At 43.4% G+C, this 18,230-nt stretch overlaps 1 protein-coding gene across 1 annotated transcript; it reads right to left on the bottom strand.

Annotated features, from left to right (window-relative positions):
- Nucleotides 1-1,451: 1,451 nt before the first annotated feature.
- On the bottom strand, nucleotides 1,452-18,033 carry Hhipl2 (HHIP like 2). The gene is made up of 9 exons (XM_090339909.1): nucleotides 17,921-18,033; nucleotides 13,971-14,623; nucleotides 13,024-13,167; nucleotides 11,563-11,894; nucleotides 8,610-8,736; nucleotides 6,696-6,841; nucleotides 5,203-5,284; nucleotides 3,039-3,121; nucleotides 1,452-1,945 (listed from the first exon to the last, which is right to left on the bottom strand). Exons 1-9 carry the CDS (start codon nucleotides 17,984-17,986, stop codon nucleotides 1,689-1,691), a joined length of 1,890 nt encoding a protein of 629 aa, XP_090196035.1. The 5' UTR covers nucleotides 17,987-18,033; the 3' UTR covers nucleotides 1,452-1,688.
- Between the last annotated feature and the right edge of the window lie 197 nt (nucleotides 18,034-18,230).

Genomic DNA, 18,230 nt, shown 5'->3' with positions numbered 1-18,230 from the left:
AAATCCCCAATGTGTCAGAAGTGCGCATTCATTTCCCACTGTTCTCATAATCAAAACCTGTGTAAAAATGGCTTTGGTTTGGTGAACATGATCTTTTATTTTGATACCTGAACTCTGAATCCTTAGCTCTTCCAAACCACATCATACTTTCGCTGTATGTACTTGAACTGGGCCAAGTGAGGTAGAGTGAGCACAAATGGTCCAGAGGTGAGAGACAATCTCTCTGAACCAGCATTATTTTCCACCATCTTTCAATAAAGTGACCCAAGATATATCCCCTACCTTTATTATAATATCTTCATCTGAGAGGAGTTAAAAGTGGGAAACAGCACAGCTCTTCCGGCATTTTATTTCTATCTCGAGAGCATGCCTAAGAGCTACAAAGGATCTGAATACCAGTAGCTCCCAGCTATAATTCTAGCTACTCAGGAAGCTGAGATCTGAAGATCCAGGTTTGAAGTTAGACCAGGCAGGAAAATCCATGAGATTCTTACTTCTAATCAGCCACCAAAAAATTGGAAGTACAGCTGTGACTCAAATGGTACAGTGCCAGCCTGCAGCCAAAAAAAAAAAGCTAAGGGAGAGCACCTATGCCTTAAGTTCAAGCCCTAGAACCAGCCCAAGAAGGGAGGGGGAGAGGAAAGGGGTGGAGGAAGAGAGGAAGGGGGTAGAGGGAGAGAGGGAGGGAGAGAGGGAGGGAGAGAGGGAGGGAAGGAAGGGAGGGAGGGAGGAAGGGAAAGAAAAATAGCAAGAAGAAAAAAAGGATGGAACAAAGATGAACAAAGCAGAGAAAAACTATGGGGGGAAAGAATAAAATATTATCTAAAAATGATTTACCAAAAAGTGGTAAACAGCATTGTGTGTCTTTTAGAACACAGGGGATAAAAAGAATCAGAGAGGCTTCCTGAGGATGGACTAGACAAGGTTAGGTAACCTAAGAGGAACAATGTGATCTGTTTCTAGAATATTCTTTAAAGAAAAAAAGGCTGTCGAGGCCTACCTAAACTGTTCTCACGAAGTCTAAGTTCCTTAACCTCCTGGTACCACGGGCTTTTTTCTCTTTTTTTTTTTTTTGCCAGTCCTGGGCTTGAGCTCAGGGCCTGAGCACTGTCCTTGGACTTTCTCAAGGCTAGAGCTCTACCACTTGAGCCTCAGCACCACTTCCGGCTTTTTTCTATGTATGTGGTACCGAGGAATCGAACCCGGGTCTTCATGCATGCTAGGCAAGCACTTTAACCACTAGGCCAAACTCCCGGCCCCGGGCTTTTTTCTCTTAAGCCAAATAAGCAGCACTGCTCTGGCCTGCTCTTCAAATGCCACATGAGGCAGCAGAAGGCAATGTGATTCTTCCGTAGCCAGGAGGAGACCGGCTAGATTTCCTAATGCCAGAAAAACATCCAAAAGACTAAAGAATATGCATGGCTTAAGCAAATATGGTTTATTACCTCAGGCTGTAGGCCTTTGAAGGACAGATGGCAAATATCTAGGATTGCAAGGAGGAATACAAACTACTGCATGCAATAACCCAGCATGAACTGCACACAGGCCCTGAGGAAGGCCCGATCTCCAGCAGCCTTCCCAGACGCCATATTTAGAGCAATTCATTTTCCTGATGCTCTTCCTCTTTCAGGTCACTGTTGATCACCTTGACCAAGAAGTCAAGCATGACTTTGGTTCACTGGCCTCTGCTATGCTGACTGCCTCAGCCCATCACTGTGGGTTTTCAGATTCTGCTTCCTCTTGCCCAGGGGACGTGGGGACCACACTCTGGAGTTCTTCCTTGTGTCAGATCCTCGAAGTGTTTTCCTCCTGCTTGTGGCTGAAGTTGGCTTCCTAGAGGAGCCCTTCCTGGGGAAAGCCCGGGCTGGGCTGGCAGGTAAAGTTGTATTTGACGACCGTCCAGCTGCTTTGTCTGACTGCTCCTTCAGCAAGTCCAGGACTGTCTCTGGGAGACAAACACTTAAGAAGTGAGCTAAGTCTAAGAAAGAAGCTACAGAAGACCCACTGTCCATGAAACCTTTCAATAGCATAAACTTAAAAAAAATTTGCTGCGTTGTCCAAGGTGACCTTAAAACCTGGGACTCAAGAATCCTTCTGCCTCAGTCACCAAGCTGGCTGGTACTACAAGTACAGGCTACTGTGCCCAGAATTGCATGAGGGTTCTTCAATACCAATTATTTGTATTCACATTTGTGATTCCCTTCTCTGACCCAGATCTAAATATTTTACTTTTTGATGGGATTTCTCTGGAGAGATCCATTGAGATGGATCTTATGGGATCTTATAGAGAAAAGTCTCCTCTTTATAAAGTTGTGTGTGTGTACATGCATGTGTGCACATTTGCTGGTACTGAGGCTGGCACTCAGACCTTCCTTGCATTCTCACTTAGCTTGTTCACTCAAGGCTCTACCACTTGAGCCATGCCTTTTATCTAGTCTTTTGTTAGCTACTTGAAGTATCACAGACATTTCTGCCTGGGCTGACTTCAATCTGGATCCTCAGATCTCAGCCTCCTAAGTAGCTAGGATTTACAAGCATGAACCACCCAGCACCTGGTCTGCCCACCTCTCTCAGTCTTTCCTGACTCCCCACCTGGCCCCCCTCCAAGGAAGAAGTCTCCACTCCAGAGACCCCTAAAGTGCCTTGGTCACCCTTTTTACTTGTTTTTTTATGGTATCCTCAAAGCTATATTTATTTTCCTGCCATCTGTCCTCCTGTTTGATTTTGTACCACTACAGATTAGAGATTCTAGACAGAGCTTAGCAGAGTACTAGCAACAAATTCAGTACTAATAAATACTTGATGCCAGATGGATAGATGGATGGATGGATGGATGGATGGCTAGAGGACAATACGTCAAAGTAGTAGCAGGTATCACTGTCACCTACTCTGGTAATAGAGGAGGAGATACAAGTAATAATCCTTATCTAAAAGATAACTCTAAAGGAAGAAATTAAGCCCCTCCACCCGGAGGGCTGTCCTAGGTTTATGGAGGACACTGCTGGGCCTCCACATGGAGGCCTCAGACTAAGACTCACTGGTGAATGGCCTGAACCGGATCCTCTTACTCTTCGTTTTCACTGGCACTGGCTTGTATTTGCACTTGCCTGGGGGTGCTCTCCTAAAACAAGACAGAAAGAATGAAAACACAAGACTCTGAAAATCAAGGCCACAGGAAGGTAAACATTTGCCAGAAGTGGGGTTAGACTCAGGTGGCAAGGAAAGAGGCACAGACACCTTGGAGCATTCCAATTTCCTTGGGAGACAGTAACAGGTGTGGCTGAGGGGAGAATGTGTCTCAGAGAGTGTTGGACTTGCTGAAGGAGCAGTGAGACATCATCAGGTTCAAATTCTGGTAACCCAGTCCAGGAAGCCTTGCCAAGTCTCAAATCCTATATCTACAAACTACAAAAAGGAGGAATATTCTGTTTTACAGAATGACGTATTAGTCAATTCTGAGATCAAAATCAAAACCAACACTAGGCGCTGGCATCTCACACCTGTAATCCTAACTACTCAGGAGGAGACTGAGATCTAAGGGGTGTGGCTCAAAGCTAGCCTGGGCAGGAAATCTATGAGATTCTCATTTCTAGTTAACCACCAGAAAACCAAAAGTGACTCAGAGGCTCCAAGTGGTAAGTATGTGCTAACCTTAAAAGTTCAAGCCCCGGGGCCGGGAGTTTGGCCTAGTGGTTAAAGTGCTTGCCTAGCATGCATGAAGACCCGGGTTCGATTCCTTGGTACCACATACATAGAAAAAAGCCGGAAGTGGTGCTGAGGCTCAAGTGGTAGAGCTCTAGCCTTGAGAAAGTCCAAGGACAGTGCTCAGGCCCTGAGCTCAAGCCCAGGACTGGCAAAAAAAAAAAAGTTCAAGCCCCTATGACTCTATAGACATAATGCTTTATTTCATAAATTAATATGTTTCTATGACATACAAACCCTTAGTCTAATTTTGATTAAGTTCTAAATACTAAGTCCCAGTGATTGTAAATAGAGATTCCCTCCTTGAACACTTGTTTGTTAAACTTGTCATTTAAAATATGATGGAAAAATTAACATTAATAAATTCTTTAAAAAAAAAGTTCAAACCCTACAATCAACTAAAAAAATTATAATAAAAACAAAACCAATGGTGGGGGGAATAATCAGTCCTTTAGACAAATGAAGTGGAGAAGGAGATAGAATGTAGCCAAGAATTCGTTGTTTATACCACAATACTAAGAAAGATAAGGGAAGAAGTGGGTTGAGGGGGAATGAGAATGTTGAAGGCTGACACTGATCAAGATGCATTGTATTCATAAATTGCCTTGTCAAATGACACGTTTGTGCAACTATTTAGAGATTATATCTATTAGAGATTATATCTATTATATATATGTATGTTTATATGTCTGTATATACACCCAGAGGCTGGTGGTACAGCTCAGTGGTAGAACTCCTACATAAAGCCCTATATTCAATCTCTAGCACAAAATTAAAGAAACAAACAAATAAACAAAATGTGAAATAATACTAATAAATAAAAGTGCTGTCTTTTTATTGTAATGTATAGAGGAGTTAGTTATATTTGCCAGATAGTAAATGCATTACTTCTCACACACTGCTACCCCTTCTCATGTTTTTGTCCCCATTTCCCTCCCCCCACCTCCTCCCAATCATCTTGTTTTCCCCCCTTCCCTTTCCTGTTTCAAATAAACATATATACAATATGCCAGGTAACAAAGTCAGATACGGTAACAATAGGAGATTAACCAAAGAGCCACAGAAGAGAAGAGAAATAAAGGTGCCTGTCTTTAAGAGAGATGGTAAAGGCTAAATGAGGTCTATGTGCCTAACTCCCAGCAAGTGACTGGAGAAGAATGCAGTTTAGGAGCCAGGCATGGCAGCAGTCAGCTATAATCCTAGCACCTAAGAAGCTGAAGCAGGAGGATGAAGAAAAGGGATTTTTTTTTGTCCTTTTTTGTTTTTTCTTTTAAAGAAAATAGGAACTTCAAGGGTCAAAGTATGGCTATGTCCCATCATTTCTACTGACACCTTGTTCTACATGTTTGCCCAATTGCTGTTCATCTGGTGCCTAGATAGGTTTCTGTATGATGTTTTGGTAATTCTGGAGGACTAATTACTGATTTTATGACCTGCTACAGAGATTTAAACATTAATAAAATACCCCAAATGGGAATATAACCACCCCCCAAATCTCACCTTGAAGGGTCTACGAACTTGTAAATAGATCCTTGTGGTGCATAGGCACTTGGGTAGGTGGTGGCCAGGAAGTACAGCTCCCCTAAGGAAACAGGGATCACACAGCTGGGGGACCAGAAAACAACCCAAACCAGGCTACAGGACACCCCCCCCCAAGAGAGCTCTGGACCCCTGACTAGCAGCCAGGCCTTTATTGGCTATACTCCTTAGAGGAAAATTGGACATGAAAAATCCCCAAACACCAGCTCAGAGTCTTAAGAGCTTAATGGGAAAACAAACCATAATAAAAGCAGAGTTTGGGGTTCCACTGAAAAGCAACTTAACCTAAAGCCACCAGCTCTTATATAAAATAATGAAGGAGGGCTCAGATCTAAAAGGCACCTCTACGTGGTCAAGAACAGGTTAAGATTTGCAGAACATGCAAATCCATGCATGAACCACACAAAAGCAAACAACTCAGGAAGAAAAACAACACTTGCCTGAGGAACAACTGTACCAGACACAGTTGCCCTTAAGCACAGTCTGGCTTAGGAACACTTTGGCCAGTCTACTTCTCAGAATTCAACAAGGACACTGGGACCTGTTTGCCCAAATGTACTGACCAGTTTCCTCTCATGAAAAGCCTTCAGGCACAAGCCAGAGGCACCAGAGCTGGGCTTCTGTGGCCTCCAAGAGAGGAGCAAATCACAGAAGACAGCAGCCCAGCTGTCTTCCTGGGCAGGTGTGCCTCTGGGCTCTGCTGTCCAGGGGGCTCCACCTTCTGGGCAGATCCTAAAGAAGAGTCTCATCTCGGTGCCAACTCTCACACAACCCATCCGCTCTGCTGAACAGCACCCTGCCAACCTGTGGTTTTGCTGTATTTTTTGTCTGTTTGAACTTCCAATTTGGAACTCCTCTAGACTTTTTTTCTCTATTAAAACTGATTGAATTTTCCAAAATACCATCTGTTCTTATATACATAACTAAATAAAACATTCCTCTCAAACTATCTCTTCATCAGCTAGCTGAGAAGAAAGATGCAGGAGCAGACCGGATTTCTTTATGTCCCACTCAACTAAAGGTCCCCTACAGCTTTATAGCTACAGTGAATCTGAGGACTGAAGAGATTCTGAGAGATCATTTTATTATCTTTTTTTTTTGGCTCTAAGCATGGGTAGGGCCAAATATTGAGTCTGTAGAGAGCTCTGTATGCACCTATGTAAAACAAAATGGAATTTATTTAAAATCAGAATATCTTAATCTTCAAAAATAAGCATAACTTGCTGTCACCAGGGGCTCATACCTTTAATGCTAGCTACTCAGGATGCTGAGGTCAGAGGATGGTAATTCAAAGGCAACCCTGGGCAGAAAAGTCTCCAATGAACCACCAAAAAAGCCGGAAGTGGAGTTGTGGCTCAAGTGACAAAGGTCCCCCTAGCTAAGGGAACCTTTTCTGGCCTATGATTACTAAAGCTCAAGCACACAGAAATCCACCAGCTTTGTGCATGCGTTACCTGCTTCATCTTCAGCAAAGGAGATGATGAACTTGCTGTAGGTGCTGCTCAGCCCTGGGAAGGCGCAGGAAGAGGTATTGCCCAAGCAGATGTCCTGCTTCTTCCATTTCTTGGTTTTCCTATCTTCCTGCAAAGCCATAAGTCGACTGGATGAAAAACAAAACCTTGTGTTTTAGGAATCCATTTCCACTCTGTAGGATGGTTTTCTTCCTAGAGCCACAAAGCCTTGAGGACCAGCACTGGTTCTTTCATAAAGACGTCAATAGCCAAGTACCTTGCCTACACACACACACACACACAAACACACACACAAACACACACACCACTGCTTCCAGGATATTTTAGACATACCCTTGCCCTAGATGGAAAGCTTGATTGCTTTATTTTTGGTTTATTTGTTTGTTCGTTCATTTGTTTGTTTGTTTTGATCATGGGGCTTAAACTCTGGGTCTGGATGCTGTTCCTACACTTTTGTGCTCAAGACTCGTGCTTCACCACTTGAGGCACAGCTCTTCCATGTCTGCTTCTTTGGTAGTTAATTGGAGCTAAGGGTTTCTCAAACTTTTCAGCCACTGCTGTCTTAAAGCTGTTATCCTCAGATCTCAGCCTCTTGAGTAGTTAGGATTACAGGCATGAGCTGACTGCTATTTTGCTTTTATAGATGGAATTCAGTCCCCTGAGAAGGCTGCCAATTTGAAGGAAAAACAAAGAGTCTATAACCACAGGCTGAAGAGTTTTTGTGTAGACAATCCACTTGAATCTATTTTTGCTAGCATATTAGATTTTTGCTCTTTGGCTTTTTGTTATTGTTACTTTTGGTCTTTGGGAGAGGCAAAGGGAGCACAGAAATGGAGGAAGGGTAAACAAATGCTATCATGGTACTCAGTAGGCACTAGCGAGGTGGAAAATGCAAGTTGTGAAGAGATGGCAGAGGGAAACTGGGGGAAAGCAAAGGAAGGGTTGCTGTTGTCCAAAAGAGAAATGCATGCATAAGCAAAATTATGAAATGTACAGCACCTTAATAATAACAATAGAATTATATTTTTAAAAAACTTACTAGTGCCAACAAGATATTCAGCAAGGTTGCCAAAACACAAGCTCAATACAAAAAAAAAATTGTAGGCTAGGGATCAGACTCAAGACCCTATGCAGGCTGGTCAAGAAATAGACCATTAAGTCATATCCTGTATCCCAATATGCTTTTAATTAACAGAGAATGACATCGACACTATGCATTCAAAACATTGAGAAATACTTAACTGTGCAAGAGCTTTACATTGAAAACTATAAAACAGCAGAGCAGTTTTATTCATGATATCCTCATACTGAAAGTTGCTAAAAAAAATCCCTAAACCAAAGAATCACCAAAGGAATTGTGATGGATTTATACAAATAAATCAAGCATAAAGTAAGCATAATGTCAAATTATTAGCACATGCCACCACATGGAAAATCTCCGGATGAAAGAAGCAGATACAAAAAAAAAGAGTGCATAAAATATAATTCTATTTACTTATGAAGTTTCAAAAGAAAAGCTAATTCGTGATGAGTGGTCACCTTTGGCCTGGGATGGGGGGTAGGCACATGGGAATATTTACAGGCAGTAGGCTAAGAAAGAAACTTCTAGGCTAATGGAAATGGTCTGTACCTTGATATGGTTAATGATAGTAGTGTGTACATATATAAAATTATATCTGATTTTGCTCCTAAGATATTCTATTTCACCAAATGCCATACCAATAAAAATATGAAAATAAAAAAGGGAAACACTGGGAGAGCTCAAAGGAAAGGGTGACATTGTCTAAAAAGAAATGTACCCTTTAACCTGACTTATGTACAGATAATTCCTCTGTACATTGCCTTCAGAAGAACAATAATGTTTTAAAAGGGAAAATAATGTCAACACTTCCTTACCCACTCATGAAGTCGCCAAAGATGTAGAGGCCGTTAAGGTTTGGGGACTCACACCCACGGTAGACGAACCCGCCTGTAACTGACTTCCCCACAGCATGGCCATAAGCATAGATGGGCAGAATGTCATCTGTCCAAAACAAGAAAAGAGAGTGAACATTATAGCCCCCAATTAGGAATCTTAGGGAGGAAAAGAAGAAAGATGGGCATGGTTAATGTCATTGCCTGGTAGGCAAATAAATCATTTTGTTTTTCTCAACAGAACAGCTACACAGTTTTTTGTTTGTTTGTTTTGCCAGCCCCAGGGCTTGAAGTCAGGGCCTGGGCACTGTCCTTGGACATGTTTTGCTCAAGGCTAATGCTCTGCCACTTAAGTCACACCGCCACTTCTAGCTTTTTTTAGGTATGTGGTACCCAGGAATCAAACCCAGGGCTTCATGCATGTGAGGTAAGCATTCTACCACTAGGTTATGCTCCTGGTCCAGCTACACAATCTTTGTATCTCCATGATTGTTGTCTAAGTCAAATCTCTCTCTTCTCTACTTCTCTCTCTGCCCACCTACAACTCTCTCTCTCTCTCTCTCTCTCTCTCTCTCTCTCTCTCTCTCTCTCTCTCTCTCTCTCTCTCTCTCTCTCTCTCACACACACACACACACACACACACACACACACGGTAGTAACCAACAGACACATAAAACACCTAAGATTCTCCCCTAGGTTGACAGGGAAGAGACTCAGGTTTTAAGATATTGTGAGGATACATAGACTGCTTTATAATCTAAAGAAGAAAAACAACTAAGCCATGATGGCAGAGATTGGACTTTTGAAACAGCTATAATTCCCAAACCATTGAACTTTTACTTGAGTGTGTATGAATTATTATCTAAAGGACTTAATAGAGTGTCTTGTGGGTTCTCAAAATAGTGTACCTAACCAAGTGTAGTGGTACAAGTCAGTAATTTCAGCATTCCAGAAGAAGAGATAGAAGAATCAAAAGTGTTCAAGACTATCCTTGAAAATAGTGAGTCAGGCCAGCCTGAGTTGCATAGTTTGAGCTATAGTATGCCTCAAAAAAAATCATACAGGTAACTACTTTAAAATATACATCCTGGTCAATCTCATTGATTCAACAAACCCAAAATACAAACTCAGGTCTGACAGACAACATGGGAACCTACTTCGTTAAAAAAAAATTTTAATGGAGAACTGGTAGCATACACCTGTAATCCTAAATACTACTCAGGAGACTGAGATCTGAGGATTGAAGTTCAAAATCAAGCTAGGAAGGAAAGTCTGTGAGATTCTTAGCTTCAATTAACCACCAAAAAGCAGGAAATAGAGCTATAGCTCAACTGGTAGAGTGGTACCCTTGAACAAAAAAGCTCAGGAACAAAACATCATGACCCAAGATATTATAAGGACACCTGCTCAGCTATGTTCATCTCTGCACTATTCACAATAGCCAGGCGATGGAAACAATCCAGATGCCCTACTGCAGATGAATGGATACAGAAAATGTGGCATATATACACAATGGAATTCTACATAGCCAACAGACAAGATAAAATAATGGCATTCGTAGGGAAGTGGATGAATCTAGAGAGGATCATGTTGAGTGAGACAAGTCAAGACCTAAGGATCAAAAGGCGCATGGTATCCTTAATATGTGGCTATTAGATCCAAAGAGTACAAGAGCGAGGACTCAATAACTGCATACCCAAAGCTACGGACATGGTAATGGAAATATAAAGATAACTATATAGACATAAAAACCTACGACTCTATAGACATAATGTTTTATTTCATAAATTAATATGTTTCTATGACATACAAACCCTTAGCCTAATTTTGATTAAGTTCTAAATACTAAGTCCCAGTGATTGTAAATAGAGATTCCCTCCTTGAACACTTGTTTGTTAAACTTGTCATTTAAAATATGATGTAAAAATCAACATTAATAAATTCTTTAATAAAAAAAAGCTCAGAAACAGTGCCAGACTCTGAATTCAAGCCCCAGAAGCAATGTACATGTACTCATGCATACTCATGCATACACATACACACACATACACACACACACACACACACACACACACACCTTAATTAGCATTATTTTCTTTGTAAAATCAGGCAGTAGTGGCTTGAGTTCAACACCAGTACCATCAAAAAATAAAATACAATGGTAACCCCTTTGTACAACTAAAGATAATACAATAGTAAAAGAATCAGGCAACATATCATTCCATAGAATAAACATTCTAATGGTCTGACAGAGGAGGCTGATTTTATAGAAAGAGAAGCTTAAAGAAAGCTGAATCATGGAGGCACTAAGAGTGAACAAATGCCGCAGTGCTACTGGACACTATGTTGAAAATGAACTATTCAACTCGTGGGTGGGCACAGGAGGGAAAAACTGGGAGAGAGCAAGGGAGGGGGTGCCTTTGTCAAAAAAGAAATGTTCTCTATGCCTGACTTCTGTAACTGTAACCCTTTTGCATATCACCTTTATAATAACTTCTAAAAATAAGAAAGCTGAGACAAAAACACAAAGCAAAGTAGAAATCTGAAAGTCAGTCTTCATATGTGTATGTATGGGGGGGTGTCTGTGTGGGTGTATGTACGCACATGCATGCGCCAATACTGGGGCTTGAACTGCAGGTCTTACACTCTCACAAGTCACAAAGCTTTTTCAGTCAAAGACGGCACTTTAACACTTGAACCACACCTCTACTTCTGGCTTTTTCTGCTTAACTGGAGAAAGAAGTCTCACAGTTTGAAGTCCTGCTGGCTTCAAAGCTTGATCCTCAGATGTCAGCCTCCTGAATAGCTAGGAGTGAGCTACCATAGTTGTGATGAGTATCTCCAAGATGTCTGGGGCTACAGAAGCAGAAACACCCTACCACTATTTCCAACCCATTGACTCATCCAAGAAATCCCCAGATGGCTTCTTACTTACCCAAAGAGGTGTTGTGACAGAGTTTTTTGTCGTAACATTCAAACCCTTCCTTGGCCCTCCATCCATAGTTCCCGCCTTTAACAATGAGGTCTACTTCTTCAAACTTGTTCTGGCCAACATCCCCACAGAAGATCCGGCCCCGGCCCTGGCGGGAGACTGGGTCTCCTCTGTCCACAGAACAGCGCCACATATTTCTGACCCCATACGCATAGATGGCCGGGTTGGCCCCTGGCTCAGAAACAAAGGGGTTGTCTGGGGGGATGCGGTACCGCTTGCCATGGGAGCCTGCCCTGTTCACATCGATCCTTAAAACTTTTCCCAGCAAGGAACTTCTGAAAGATAGAAGGCCAAGAAACAGGTCTAGGTAAGCAAGGACACCAAACCACAGGAGATGACCCGCAGTGAATGCCAGGAGCCTGCTGGGAAATCAGATGGGGAAATGCAACTTTTTTTTTTAATATTTGCAAGGTGTAGCTGGATGCCAGTGGCTCACATCTATAAATTCTAGTTTGTCAGAAGTTGGAAACTTGAATGATTACTCAAAGCCAGCCTGGGCATTAAGATCACTATCTCTGAAAGAGCCATAGATCAAATTTTAAGAGTATCAGCCAAGCAAAAAAGCTAAGTATGAAGCCCTGGGTTCAAGTAGGGTGTGTGTGTGTGTGTGTTTATAGTTTCCCCATTTGAGGCTCAACTACTAGGCAAAGTGTGATGTGGTCCTGCTCCAGGCAACCCTGTACCCTCTTTTAACTATGAGGATGGTTGCTTCTGACATAGTCTAATATGACTTCTTTGTAAATTAAAAAGCTTGTCTTATTCTTCCTCTGAAAGGTGATGCGATGAGAAGGAGCAGAGGCTTGGGCCTCTGAGCTTCCGTCTCCTCATCCATAAAGCAGAAGATAGAAATGTTTCATTGCCATGTGGTCCAGATCCCAGGGATAAATGATAGGGATAAAATTTCATGCATTTCCTAATTTGCAGTAGGCATTGGGCAAATGTCAGCTTAGTGGAATTTTTGTTGTTTTGTTTTGTGTCAGTCCTGGGGCCTGGACACACATTTTGCACTCAGGACTCTTGACCTCTTATTTCATTAACATTTCATGTGTTCCCTAGGCTGATACAAGTAACTCACTAGACTGAGGGCTTGGCATTATATATATATATATATTATATTATATATATATATTATATTATATATAGTTTTATTTAAAATGTTAAATTCTTCTCTGCATAGGACTTTGAAAGTCACAGTAGGCATCTATGTGATATTAACTACCAAAGTATACTGTAGGCATTCATTAGAAGACAAGACCACAAAGGCTCCTCCTCTCACTTGCCTTAATGCAGAAACTACATAGTGCTCTGAATGATTTGAGTTTGACTCTCATCTTGGGGAAAACATTGTACCCAGGGCTCATTCTCAAAGAACAGAGGCAGAGGTCCAGCCTCCATCCAGCTTACTTGTTCTGAGCATTCCCAAACTTGCCAAAGGGGTCTCCAGCCTGCCCTCCGTCCCCAGAGAATATGTACAGATACCCATCCAGGCCGAAAAGCAGTTGTCCACCATTGTGGTTTGAAGCCGGTTCTTCTATTTCCAAGATGACCCTGGAAGAGAAGATGAAACTAGACGCTAGGCTTCTGATACAAATGCTGTCTCTTCTTGGAACATGCCACCAACACCTATAAACCACCAAGATTTAAAGATTCTACCCAAAGTGATAGCCTTGGCTGTTATATCCTAATATAACTTTCTTGGGTCCTTTTTCTTTCATATCATGACTTTATGAGCTGAGACCTAGCCAAGATGAACAACCACCCCTTTCTATAGCATGTCCTTTACCCTCTGCTCTACCAGAACCCTACCTCCCTTCCTTTGAGCAAGTTATCCCATCTTAGTCTATCAGTTCTTCATGTTCTTTCCAATCAGTCAACCTGTCTGTGATAGGAAGGGAGAAGGAGGGAAAGTAGTGTGGTAGAATGCCCTGAACATGAGCTCAGAGTCAGCTGAGTCGTCATCAGACCTGCATGAATAGCTTTATAGTCATACACCACTGTTACTATGAGAGTGAGAATTATCACATTTGAGGTGAAAGGCCCACACAATAATCAGAAACTGTTACTGTATTCAGCATGCTGATATTCTCTATAACCATTTCTATAGCCTTCGGGTAGCTGGCCATGGCTTATCTCCTGGAAAGGCAAGCAAAGCATGTTCTGATTAGGGTTCTTCACAGTGATGGCTGTACCCCATAAAGTGCCTTGACTCAAGAGTCACACTTGGGCTGTCCTCCTTTCTCAGCATTTTAATCTGGTGCTCTAAAATCAGTAACATCTTCTCTGTTCATATGACAGCAGGGCATGAGGCCACAGCACAGCACAGCATTTTAGATTCCCCTGAGACGCCTCACCTTTCCGAGTGTGGGTCCGCTTTGTTGGGATCCACCTGAGAAACCTTCATCTCACTAATCCGGATCTTTTCTACCTTTTTTTTGCCCAGGCATGAATAATAAATATAGAACTTGTGGTTGCGATGGAACTTGGGATGAAAAGCCAACCCCAAGAAGCCTCTCTCGTCCCCAATCCATGGCGTGGTCAGCACGCTGTTCTTGAGGTCCAAGAAGGGTTGGTCCAGGCGACTGCCATCCGGCAGGTAAACCCACACCACCCCCACCTGCTCGGCCACGAAGAAGCGATGGGTGCCATCGCCTGCGTGGACCATGGAGACCGGGTTCCTTAGTCCATTGGCTACCTCGGTCAGACAGAGCTGCAAGCAGCCCTGATGGTCCTCAGACACCACTCCCAGGTTGTGGTTGAGACGGTCATTCCTCAGGACGTTGGGGAAGCAATAGTCCTCATCAGGGAGGTTGAGGAGGTGACAGAAGCGGGCACCATCTTTGTCATGGGAAGGCTGGAGGCCACGATCACCAGTGAGCAGGGAGATGGCAGAGTGGCAGCTAGAATGGAAGGCCGAGCAGTAGTCAGAGCAGAGACCGGGCAGATTCCGAAGGGGTGTCTTCGGGTTCTCAGCGTCGTAGAGGTGCGCCGCATAGGGCGAGCATTCCTAGAAAAGGAAGCTTGGCCTCAGTTTGAACAAGGAGGAGGCAGATGGAGTCTGAGGAGAAGGAGCAGGAGGAGGACAAAGGGGAGAGGGAAACCGAGACAGAGGGAGAGGAGGTAGAAATGGCCTAGAGGAAAAAAAAATCAGGATTCTTGAGCTTTTATCGCCAATTACAGGCAAATCACTTCTCTGGGACCCAATTTTCTACTCAGTTAATACTTCTGGAAGGAAAAAAGAAAAGCTTCTTCATTGTCCCCAATAAAATTATCTTGGATTCCTCACATATGCTAATGAAAAATCTATTACATTTACTGTACTGTCCAGCCTTTCAGCTAAGCTCTTAACATTTAAGATTACAGAACATGACGAGTTAATCATTTTAACTGGCAATATCATTTGGTGCTGGTGGCTTGTAATCCTAGCTAATTGGGAAGGCTAACATTAAGTTTATATAAAATGATAATGATGAATAAATGTTTTTAAAAGAAGAGCTCACCAGCACCAGTGGCTCAAGCCTGTAATCCTAGCCACTCTGGAAGCTAAAACCTGAGGACTGAGTGTTGAAGTCAGCCCGGGCAGACAAATACTCAAGATTCTTGTGTCCAATTTACCAGCAAAAAAAAAAAAAAAAACAACAGAATGGGAGGCATGGAGACACGATTCAAATAGTAGAGTGCCATGCATTCAAGGGAGTATTGGCTTCTTGGCCCTCCCTTGATTAGAGCAATTTGTAAGAGAGTTTAAAGGGCAGAGTTTGGAGCTAGGGAGTAGAGGTAAGCCCACCAGTGTTGCAGCCCCTGATACAGCAGCTTCTGTAAGCTGGTGGCCTGTGCAGACCTGATTCACTCTCTGCTAGAAAAATGATACCACTTTCTTGTGAGCTTTTCCTGTGCTCCAGAGCTCCTTGTTCTCTTACTTCTTCCTGACTGAATGTCTCAGAGCTCATAGTTTACCAGGCAGAGCCCAAGACAACCCCTTTCCCCTCCCCAAACACACACACACACACACACACTCTTTGTGGGCTGTCTGCTGCAGCTGAAACTACTTGTGCAAGCACCAAGTAAAAAGTAACATAAGCTTGCTCTTGAATCTATCTGAATCTGCCCTTCTTAGGAGATTGTAAAGCAAAGACAGGCAGACTGGAGCAAGGATGAAATAATGACAAAGCAGGGAACAGAGAAAAGCTATGAAAATGGAGCCATCTCATAGCGCTCTGCAACAGCCATGTGGAGTTTGCAAAGTTGCTTCCACACAACAGCTCAGTAGCAAAATGTTTTTCTTACAAGGCAAGAAAACTCAGCCAAGGAGGTATCTTTGTTTTTTCTTTCTGTTTGTTCTGGGATTGGAGCTTGAACTCAGAACTCAAAACCTCAGCACTGTCCCTTAGCTTTTCCACTTTACCACTTGAGCCTCAACTTCAATCCCAGCTTTTCTGCCGATTAACTGGAGACAGTAGTTTCCTGGGCTGACCTCAATCTCAGCATCCTGAGCAGAAGGGAAAATTATAGTCATGAGCCACTAGCACCTGGCTTCTAATAGAGTTTAGAGAAAGCTATCAAGCAAATTGGCCACGGCTGCTGTTACTACGCTGATGAAATGCAGTAATGACTCAGGACCTGCTAGACAAGTACTCTACCACTTTAGCCATGTCCCCAGCACTTTTTTGCTTTCTTTTTGTTGTTGTTAGTGTTTTTGATAGGGTCTCAGCCTTGTCTGGCAATGGCTTCAGACCACATTCACACTACCTCTGCCTCCCATATGACTGAGATTACAGGCACGTGCCACACCCATCCCCTGCCGAATGTAGCCTTCTAAAACCTCACCCACATTGATCAAGATACAGTGTATCCATAAACTGGTTTGTTGAATGGCCACTCCTTTGTGCAGCTATTTAAAGATAATACAAAATATATTTTTAAAGTTAAAAATAAAAGCTTATCTAGAGAAGTGGCCTGTGGCCTTGAGCTGAATTGCTTAGGGATAGAACCTAGGCCCCAAGTTCAAACCCCACAACTGAAAAAAAAAAGTTCACCTAGCTGTGAACAACTATAGACAATCAAAATACAGATTATCTAGGTGCAGGTGGTTCGTGCCAGTAATCCTAATTACTCAGGAGGCTGAGATGTAAGGATCACAGTTTGAAACCAGTGCAGGCATAAAAGTCCCTAAGATTCTTCTCACCAATAACCCACTCAAAAATTGGAAGTAGTGCTGTGGCTTAAATTGAGCACTAGCCTTGAGCAAAAGAGCTCAAGAACAGCATCCAAGCCCTGAGTTTAACCCTCACAACCCCACTCAACACACACACACACACACACACACACACACACACATGCGCGCGCGCAAATAAGTAAAGCCTCATTCAAGAGGGAAAGGGAAGCAGGAGGCTTTTTCAGCAAAGGAAATCTCAGAAGTAAACCACCTCAGTGCTGCTCATGAAAGCCCAGCTCCTACCTACGTGGTTATCTCATCTATTCTCCAGGAAACAGCAGGGGGCTGGCACACAGGCCTGTATTCTATGCAGGGAGTCGGGGTGGCTAGTGCACTCTGGGATAATGGAAGAATGGCAGTAGGGGCAGGGACAGGAAGAGATACTCTTGTACAGTTGTGTAATTGCCACTGATGTGCAGCAAGGTCTCAGATCGAAGACCTGCTCACCTCACATCCTTCCCCCAGAGTCATTTATTCCATCCACTCTCTGCACCCCTAAATATCCACTGCCCACAAAAACAGTGTGTGCAGCCTCCACCCTGTTATGTATCCAGGCTCCATTCAGCTAAGCTGATGCCTCCCAAAGATGTGGATTTTGGCTGCTGGTGAACCCAGAGAAACAGAAAGCCTGAGTCATCACCACTCTGCCACTTAAAGCATCCTCTGTCCAGTTCTGGTAGCCAGAACCCAGAGGAACCCCTCAACCCCACTCCCCCCTCCATCACTGTAATGAGTGAAGACTGGACCCCCTAATGTGCCATGTCTCCCCCCCAGATGCAAATGCCACAGGTGTGCCAGGCCTGGCTCTCCTCTCTATGCAGGAAAGATAGAGTCTGTCGCAGCCCCAATAACTCCATGAATACCTCTCATTCTCAGACCCCTGGAGAAGAACCCTGAGGCAGAGCTTTGGGGAAACCTGTAGCATTCAAAGGGTTAATTACAGCCTTAGTATGTCTGTCCAGAGCCTGCAGCTTGATAGTGAGGCAGGTGAACTTCTAAAAGCCTCAATATCTGAAGCTATTTTTCCAAACTCTCTCCAAATCTCCCCCCCCCACACACACACACACAGGCAACTCCACTCAGACTTACCTGGCACAGGATGTCTTTAATGTACCCTCCACACAGCTCGTGGCCCCTCAGGTCAAAGTAGTTCATGATGTCCCAGTACCGGCCAGCAATGCGGCGGTCCCTGTGCTGGTCACAGCAGCCAAAGGACTGATAATCTGAACAAAACTCAAGGTGCTGAGAGGGCCGGAAAGGGGGCCCATAATCCAGACACTGGGGATGTCCCAGCAGCAAACCCACCTGACCCAACAAGAATGCAAGGCAGAGGTGGAAAATGCCAGGAAGGAGGCAGGAGGGCCAGCCACTCGGACCCTCCATAGGGCCAGGAGTGGAT

Source organism: Megascapheus bottae, chromosome 10 (assembly GCF_031878675.1).
Source record: "Megascapheus bottae isolate mThoBot1 chromosome 10, mThoBot2.hap1, whole genome shotgun sequence".
In the NCBI taxonomy this organism is placed as follows: domain Eukaryota; kingdom Metazoa; phylum Chordata; class Mammalia; order Rodentia; family Geomyidae; genus Megascapheus; species Megascapheus bottae.
This window is presented reverse-complemented; position numbering and strand designations above follow the sequence as displayed.

Coding starts and splice junctions, on each gene's coding strand:
- Hhipl2 (XM_090339909.1), bottom strand. CDS start 17,986: ATGAACTACTTTGACCTGAGGGGCCACGAGCTGTGTGGAGGGTACATT. Junction 14,624..17,920: donor TTAAAGACATCCTGTGCCAG/GTAAGTCTGAGT, acceptor TTCCTTTTCTAG/GAATGCTCGCCCTATGCGGC. Junction 6,842..8,609: donor TTTGGCGACTTCATGAGTGG/GTAAGGAAGTGT, acceptor TTTTTCATCCAG/TCGACTTATGGCTTTGCAGG.